This window comes from Malus sylvestris, chromosome 3 (genome assembly GCF_916048215.2).
Source record: "Malus sylvestris chromosome 3, drMalSylv7.2, whole genome shotgun sequence".
Lineage (NCBI taxonomy): Eukaryota > Viridiplantae > Streptophyta > Magnoliopsida > Rosales > Rosaceae > Malus > Malus sylvestris.
Genome location: NC_062262.1, coordinates 22392712 through 22401216, shown reverse-complemented (window position 1 = coordinate 22401216; position 8505 = coordinate 22392712). Strand labels below are relative to the sequence as shown.

Here is an 8505-nt window from a genome sequence, read left to right as displayed (position 1 = left end):
AGTACTTCCAGAGAAGATGCCACATCTACCTATGAGACAGATAAGGCAAGTCAAGACGACACCACACTCTGATACTTAGAAGTTTCGTGATTACGAGATCATTCTCCCACAATATTTCCTAATGTCATTTGTACTAAATCATTCACTTGTACTCACTAAATGAGAGCTTGAACCTATGTACTTGTGTAAACCCTTCACAATTAATGAGAACTCTTCTATTCCGTGGACGTAGCCAATCTGGGTGAACCACGTACATCTTGTGTTTGCTTTCCTATCTCTATCCATTTATATACTTATCCACACTAATGACCGGAGCAATCTAGCGAAGCTCACAAAAAGCGATCGTTTTCGCTACCTAGGATCTATCTTGCAAGAGAACGGAGAATTAGATGGAGATCTCAACCATAGAATACGAGCTGGATGGAAAGAGTGCATCCGGCGTGTTGTGTGACCGTCGTAGGCCACTGAAGCTCAAGGGAAAATTTTATAGGACGGCAATAAGGCTAGCGATGTTGTATGGCACAGAATGTTGGGTGGTAAAGCATCAACACGTACACAAAATGGGTGTAGCGGAGATGAGGATGCTTCGTGGGATGTGTGGGCACACGAGAAAGGATAAGATTGGGAATGAGGATATCCGAAGTAAAGTAGGAGTAGCCGAAATTGTAGGAAATATGAGAGAAAATCGGCTCCGGTGATTTTGAACATGTGCAAAGAAGGCCGACTGACGCTCCGGTTCGAAGATGTGACTACGGGACAGAGGTTCAGGGCCGAAGGGGTAGAGGAAGACCTAGGACAACTTTGGAAGAGACTCTAAGAAAAGACGTAGAGTACTTGGATCTAACGGAGGACATGACACAAAACCGAGCGCAATGGCGTTCTAGGATTCATATAGCCGACCCCACTTAGTGGGAAAAGGCTTTGTTGTTGTTGTTGTTGTTGTTGTGGTGATTTTTCACGCACTCCATTGTACCATCCACACACATTATTTTTTAATATTTATTTTCTTTTCTTCAAACCCTAAGATAAAGATAAAGGGATGGAAGAGCAAACAAATATTTAAAAATCGAAAGGTGTGTGAAAATCAACAATATTTCCTTTTGAGGTGCTTTGGGGGCCTAGTCCTAAAAACAAATCGAGGGAAGGCACCACACATACGTTGCATGCTCATTGAGGCTATGCACAAAAGAAATTCCCTGATGGTACTCTTGGTTGGGAATATAGCTTTTTGGGGGTGTCATAATAGGACCTGGCTTCTTTGCCCTCCCACTTCCTATATATTCTCATCCCTTTCTATTTGTACGGTCACAATTAAGTCACGTTAACATTTTATAGTACTATTGCTTTTTGTTTTATTATCTCTATAAAAAAATCAATATAAAATATTGACATGACTTAACCGTAACCTCACAAAATAGAAGGGGATGAGAATGTATGGGAAGTGGGAGGGTAGAGAAGCCGGATCCGTCATAATATATGTTCATCAACAGTTTTAAAAGCAATTTAAACTATTCAGGGTGTCACAATAGATCTTATTTCGAAACCAAACTTTAAATATTTGTTGTTTATACGAACCTTAAGAGGAACACTAACAACAGCCATTTAAGTATATTAGTATTAAACAATTGATACACGTGTTATAACATAACGGTAAGACAACGTGCTTTTTTGAAAAATTTCTCACAAGTACATGCATGAACTCTAATTTATAAAGTAAAATTCATGAAGTGTGCGCTTGTAACCATGTAACTAATTAAAAAACTTTAGTTTAATTCACATACGTATTGCACATTAATTTACATATATACTGTTGATGGTTAAGTTTTTTTCCTCATTCCTTATTTACAGAAACGCTGAAGCTTTTCTTTGTTCTCCTTCAATCCAAAATACAAACTAGAAATTGATAACTAAAATATAAACTTCAACATATATATGGTGTGCAGATGCATGCAGTTAAGAACACATGATGACAAAGATGGTAAGACGCATGCATGAGTAAGACATACAGCATATATGTCAACCAGAAATTAGGGTTGTGGGAGGCTTAAAGCCAATAGGGATACAAGAGATGACATAAATAGCAAGCTTGTTTTTAAACCTCCTCAACACCAGCACCTTTCCCCCACCCCAATGAAACACTGACAGGATTATCCTTCGGATCATCGGCTTCTCCGATCTGCCACTGCTGCAGTCGTCCTTACCGGTCCTCATGGACCTCATCTTATCTGTTGAACCACCACCACCAGCGGCGGCAGCTTCTTTATGATTTTTATCATCTCCACCTAATTCCCAGTCTAGAGGATAGCTCCGCAGAAACACTCTCCTGTTGGTATAGTCTTCATCACGAAAGCTTCTTGTTCTCATTCCATTATTTCCTTGAAAACCTTTGGCTTTGGAATCCATAACTAAAAAAACAAGTAACAAAATTAAGCTTTTATAAATATATACAGATTAGGCTGCAAAGTGACATAGCAAAAGATCACCGGAGGAAAAGACAATATTGTTTAGATTATTAAAAAATGATTGGTTAGTTTGTTCTTTTCCAATGTTCCAAATGATCATTGTACGTCTTCAATCTTATATAATTAGGATATTATTATATTTTCATGAATCCCCCTGCGTACTCTATGCGTTGTTATACGTTTTATTGGGGGCTGATATTCCCATGATGTTTATATAAATTATCAATACACACTTGTTTTTCCTCTTTTTTAATAAAAAAATAATAAAAGTGTATATTGAGAATATATACATGAGTAATGCTAGAGGGACAAAATTTAGATACTAAATTTGTAAACTAAATGATGTGTCACAAATTGGAATAAACAAGTAATAAACTAATTATCAACTTCCATGTCCTTTAGTTTCCAAGATTTTATCTACAAATTTAGGGCTGGTTTGGTATTGCTGTGCTTTGAAAAAAAGCTGCTGTGAGAATAAGCGGCTGTGCTGTGAGAATAAGCGGCTGTGAAATAAAGCAGCAGAGTGTTTGGTAAACTTTTTTGTAAAAGTGCTTTTGGAAAAAAAAGCAGTCTAATAGTGGGATTTTCATTAAAGGAGCACTGTAGCTCCATGTGCTTTGAAAAAAAGCCAGTTTTCCAAAGCTGCAAATAGCAGCTTCAGCTTTTTCCTTTGATTTCAGCTTATTCTCACAGCAGCTTCCAAAATAAGCCCTTTTTTTTTTCAGTTTACCAAACATCTAAAACCCTCACAGCTTTTTTTCATAGGTGCTTTTTTTTTAAGCACCTCACTCCCAAACTAGGTCTTAGGGCTGGTTTGGTATTGCTGTGCTTTGAAAAAAAACTGCTGTGAGAATAAGCGGCTGTGCTGTGAGAATAAGCGGCTGTGAAATAAAGCCAGTAGAGTGTTTGGTAAACTTTTTTGTGAAAGTGCTTTTGGAAAAAAAAGCAGGATGATAGTATGTCTTTTCATTAAAGGAGCACTGTAGCTCCGTGTGCTTTGAAAAAACTGGCTTTTTTTCAAAGCAGCAAATAGCAGCTTCAGCTTTTCCTTTGATTTTCAGCTTATTCTCACAGCAGCTTCCAAAATAAGCCCTTTTTTTTCAGTTTACCAAACACAAAAATGACCCTCAGCTTTTTTTCACAGTGGCTTTTTTTAAAATCACCTCAATCCCAAACGGGGCCTTAGTCTCCTTAGCATTATCCTTTATACACATTTTTTATGGCATTCCATATGTTTAAATTTTATTGGTTGTTATTTAATTATGTTTTTTCTTCTTCTGTGAATTAGATTGGTATCTGTCTAAATTGTTTTGTTTATGTTTTCTTCCCTAAATAATTATTTTATCTTTTTTGTCAAAAAATAATTCTGTAGTTAACTTTGTTGAATATGCTTTTTAATTCTCACACAGAGTTAAGTACATAATATCAAAACTCACGTAAATGTCACAACAAAATACATATCATTTTCTCTTTATCTTATAATATAAGCGGATACTAATATGACTCTCCTCATAGAAACTTTCATTAATTATTTACTTTTTCATTAATTTTCTCCCTTATTTTTGTTTCATGAAGATTCTGCCACTTCCCATTTAGATTGAGCTAAATTATGTTCTAGCACTTCACTTTGGAGGGAGGTTACAATCTTTTAATATCACAAACAATATGATTAGGATACTAAATTCATCCAAATATGGAGATAAATTGACCATTCGCATGGTCTCCCCTAAGATTGACCTCTTTTCCAAATGAATCGAACCTCGATACCACATTCATCAAAGAGATACGGCCATCTCTCTAGGTTGCGCACCCCCTTCACGATCGTCTATTCGTGCTTGAAAAACGACCCCATCAGCCTGCTCCTTTTAATGGACATTCTTAGTGGCCATAGATCAGATCGTGAACTCTTTTAGACCCTTAGTTAGTTTCACTTGGTTGGGGCAGAGTTTTAGCCTGCCTTCCGTCGAATATAAAAAAATCTTACAGCTACCTAACCTGCTGATATCCCAGAAAAAAAGAGTCATTATTTGTGTCACATATTCGAATTCGAGAGAAGGCTTTCCTCTTATCTCTCAAATTATAGGCATTGAAGCGATCGAGCGAGAGAAAGAAAGAAAACGTTTGCACACGCCCCTCATTCGCCCTAATAGATGGTAAGACCCAAATTAGTGAAGCACATTGCTCTAACTAATATGATTAAATTCATGCTCACATGTAGTACAGTTTCCATTATGAAATTAAATTCATGAACATATAATAGAAATAAATAAATTTATGTCCTCAAGTTTGTATACTTTCCTCGGTTGTAAAGTTATAGAAATAGAGAAACTACGCGTGGAAGACAAAAAGAAGCGGTGTGCCGTTGAGGATGAAATCCTACTTTCTGCACTCGCTTAATACAAAATTAAAACTTACAACCCACAAGGGAAAAGGCACGTAAAAACGGAGTGGGTGGAATTGGTGCGGTCATTCGCAATGACAAAAAGCAAACTGGCTGTTATTACTTGCATATTATAGGTTTATCCTAAGAGTATTACCCATTGAAGTAGCATGCTATTCTTCAGAAGAGGAAATTTCAAGAGCAATCAAACCACTTCTTGAACAGCACTTTCCAGTGGAAACTCAGAATCCTCGGAAGGTAAAATATGCCATTAATCCTCGTCTGCCTTTTGTTATTAACAAAAAAGATATCCACATCTCTCTTATCATTACAAACCGATTTTAATTCATTTTGACTGCCTTAATAGATCGTTTCACCATAAGACAAAAGTTCTGTGATGGAAAAGCTGCCTCTACTTGCTGAATGTAGCCAGTGGGAGATTTATTAATGAACTGGAAATAAATCTGATGAGCGTTTTCTGACATTTTTTTCCTTTTGTGATTTGTTTTTTACACCTGAGTATAGTTTGGAGTTGTTTGAGTTCGAGTATAAACAAAATTTTAATCTACTAGATACTTGAGATGGTTTCTGATTTTATTATATCTTCCATTCAGTTTGCAGTCCTGTATGAAGCCCGTGCAAACACCGGTATTGACAGGATGAAAATCATAAATGCAGTGGCAAAATCTGTGCCTGCACCGCACAAAGTTGACCTCAACAATCCTGATAAGACCATTGTTGTTGAAATTTGCAGGGTAAGAAAGTTTCTTTTCCTTGTGTGCCTATTTCTTTTTTGTCACGCCACCATTCGAAAGAAGAATTATGGTAAAAAGATACTCGTGTTTGAACTGTTGATTTCTTTTTAGCTTAAAATCCCATTTTGTTTTGATTGACAGACTATTTGCTTGATCGGTATTGTTGACAAGTACAAGCAGTTGGCCAAGTACAATTTGAGGCAGCTCACATCATCAAAGCCATAGGATTTTTGTACCTCTTCAGTCAAGCTTGTAATCTGGGTTGAACTTAAAAGAAGTAATTTGGGTTTACGAATGAGAACAGGCGGTGGCGGTGAAAATATTGCGCAACACTGTACAAGCTTAGACGCCTGTTGTTTATTTTACGTAGTATTTGAGATTTAGATCCCTATTAATCGTAATGATTGCATATGGTTTTATAAGTCTAGCTCTGCTGCTTCTTAAGTCACCACAAGATTTCTGCCCTACAGCAAAACCCCAATTGTTGGTTGAAGTTGCCATTTGTTTCCTGATGATGTCAAGATCATCTTTAGAAATATTCATTCGATTCGAAGACTGTTTGGTCATCATCTATATGAATCAAACAAATTGACGATTTATCATAAGAATGTTGCTTGTTAACATAAACAATTGGCTTGTCCAACACCTAATGGATCAATAACCCGTCTCTCGGAACACGGGTTTTCAATTGTTGTAACAATCTTAAATCTGAACAAACAGAGAGAACAGCCAGGAAGAGAGGGAGAGAAACACAGGACAATTTTTAACTCAGAATTTTGATGAACATTGTCTAAATATCTCATGTGGAAAACAAGAGAGCGAAACACAAGAACGAGAACAAATCAAGGAATTACTAAAAAAACCTCCTAACAATCCAATCTAATCCAATCCATGCTCTCTAATCCAAGTGAGAGAGGCTTGGATTACAAACAGAGAGAACAGCCAAGAAGAGAGGGAGAGAAACACAGGACAATTTTTAACTCAGAATGTTGAACAGCCAAGAAGAGAGGGAGAGAAACACAGGAGAATTTTTAACTCAGAATTTTGATGAACATTGCCTAATATCTCATCTGGAAAACAAGAGAGCGAAACACAAGAACGAGAACAAATCAAGGAATTACTAAAAAAACCTCCTAACAATCCAATCTAATCCAATCCATGCTCTCTAATCCAAGTTAGAGAGGCTTGGATTCTATAGTAATCACTCAACTCTCTCTAATCTAACACAACTTCTTTGCCATCGTCTCGATTATTAAGCCTTCGGAGCTTTGTACAACTTCTCCACCATCTTCCTATATTCTGCAAAGCACACGCACAGAAAGCATTACTCAGTCAGACACTTCCCATGGTAAAACAAAGCTTTTTTTTATTTTTTTATTTTTTTATTTTATTTCCTTCCGAAAATTAGTAAAAGGAAATTCAATTCAAACGCGTTGTTACCTTCTTGGTTGCTCCACAGTTGTGCTGCTTGAGCGTTCAAAGGAGAGCTGATGTTTGGTTCTGCAATACACATAAACAAAGATTGAAATTCGGTACGCACTCAACCTTCGTTTCAATTCAGATTTTATCCAATTCGAGAAGCAAACGTGTTCGAGAAGAGAAAAGTGATTACCTCCTAGAAGACTCTGGATGGATAAGAGTATGGTTCTCACATCATAAGCAGATGACCATTTATCCTGCAACCAATTGATTGAGATACATAGGACAAACGATATTTTAATTGAGAGTGTGAATTGGACTAGTACAAGTTTGAGGAAGTTACCTGAAGGATATCCAGGCAAATGTTGCCGACGAGATCGACATTGGGATGAAAGAGGAGAGTCTCAAACTTGACCTTTGGAGGCTTGAAGGGATAGTCATTGGGGAAGGTGAGGGAGAGTCTGTATTCCGTTCCTTCGAACACGGTCTCTTTGCTTCCAATGATTGTCCCTTTCCAGCAGAATATGTTGTCTTCCTCAGGGAATGCAGATATCCCAGAATCCCCACCCATCTACAATATTCAATCCAATCCAATCCGATCCAATGTTATCTAACAAACATCAAAATTACTATCTCGAAACATATTCAATCAAATTCTAATAAGGATCCAAACGGAAGATAAGGAGAAAACATCGAGTCTTGGGGGAGGTCTTACCATTAAGGCCATCAACTCAGATTGCAGCCTGTTTGATTAAACACAACAATAAAGGGTTAGATTATTTATAAACCTCGAAAACCTCCAATTATCAAAACAAATTTAGTGAATTTAAACCCTAATCCATTATTCAAATAGCTCATCTGACAAAGAGAATCCCCCAAAAAAACCCAGAAATCCCATTAATCATTCTTCACCAGTAAAGTAGGATGAAGATGGTACCTTTTGAGAACGGACTGCGAATCAACGGTCTTCGGGCGAGGCTGAGATTGCTTTGTGTTCGAGGGGGCAGTGGCTCCGGCCACTACCAGACTGTTATCTTGGTTCACGGCAGCCATAATCCCTCTTTCTTTCTCTTCGTTTTCCTAAAACAGAAATCGAAAACGGAAATCAACCGGAGACTCCGCTTTTCAAACGCACTGAGAGAGAAGGGCTTTCTTTCCTTCCTTCTTTCCCTCTTCTGAGTGACGAGTTAGAGAGAGAGAGAGAGAGAGAGAGAGAGAGAGAGAGAGAGATGTGGAAGAAGATGGGGTTGCAGAGTTTGGTTTAAAACGCTGATGGGGTGGGACTTAAACGACGTCGGACAGAGGGGCATAAAGGTATTCAAAATTTTCCGAACGTTGCAAATGCCGCTGGTGTCCTATTGTAATATGTTCTTTCCTTTCTTTATCTTCAACGGCTACTTATTTGGTTTCCATCTTTTACTTTCCTTTTTTTCCGGGCCAATTTTTATTGTGATCCGTAAAACGTAGGGATACCCATTTTTACATGTGA

The 8505-nt window shown here is 37.5% G+C and overlaps 2 protein-coding genes across 2 annotated transcripts; one reads left to right on the top strand and one right to left on the bottom strand.

The window, feature by feature from the left end:
- The first annotated feature begins 4612 nt into the window (after window positions 1-4612).
- On the top strand, window positions 4613-6019 carry LOC126617068 (uncharacterized). The gene is made up of 4 exons (XM_050285137.1): window positions 4613-4676; window positions 4949-5100; window positions 5457-5597; window positions 5739-6019. The coding sequence occupies exons 1-4, from the start codon at window positions 4613-4615 to the stop codon at window positions 5820-5822; spliced, it is 441 nt and encodes a 146-aa protein (XP_050141094.1). The 3' UTR covers window positions 5823-6019.
- Window positions 6020-6625: 606 nt separating this feature from the next.
- Window positions 6626-8272, bottom strand: LOC126615057 (ubiquitin-conjugating enzyme E2 20-like). The gene is made up of 6 exons (XM_050282780.1): window positions 7954-8272; window positions 7732-7759; window positions 7360-7587; window positions 7210-7273; window positions 7038-7097; window positions 6626-6896 (listed from the first exon to the last, which is right to left on the bottom strand). The coding sequence occupies exons 1-6, from the start codon at window positions 8067-8069 to the stop codon at window positions 6850-6852; spliced, it is 543 nt and encodes a 180-aa protein (XP_050138737.1). The 5' UTR covers window positions 8070-8272; the 3' UTR covers window positions 6626-6849.
- Window positions 8273-8505: the final 233 nt, after the last annotated feature.

Coding starts and splice junctions, on each gene's coding strand:
- LOC126617068 (XM_050285137.1), top strand. CDS start 4,613: ATGGTAAGACCCAAATTAGTGAAGCACATTGCTCTAACTAATATGATT. Junction 4,677..4,948: donor GATTAAATTCATGCTCACAT/GTAGTACAGTTT, acceptor AATGACAAAAAG/CAAACTGGCTGTTATTACTT. Junction 5,101..5,456: donor AAACTCAGAATCCTCGGAAG/GTAAAATATGCC, acceptor TCTTCCATTCAG/TTTGCAGTCCTGTATGAAGC.
- LOC126615057 (XM_050282780.1), bottom strand. CDS start 8,069: ATGGCTGCCGTGAACCAAGATAACAGTCTGGTAGTGGCCGGAGCCACT. Junction 7,760..7,953: donor TCGCAGTCCGTTCTCAAAAG/GTACCATCTTCA, acceptor TTAATCAAACAG/GCTGCAATCTGAGTTGATGG. Junction 7,098..7,209: donor CATCCAGAGTCTTCTAGGAG/GTAATCACTTTT, acceptor TGTGTATTGCAG/AACCAAACATCAGCTCTCCT.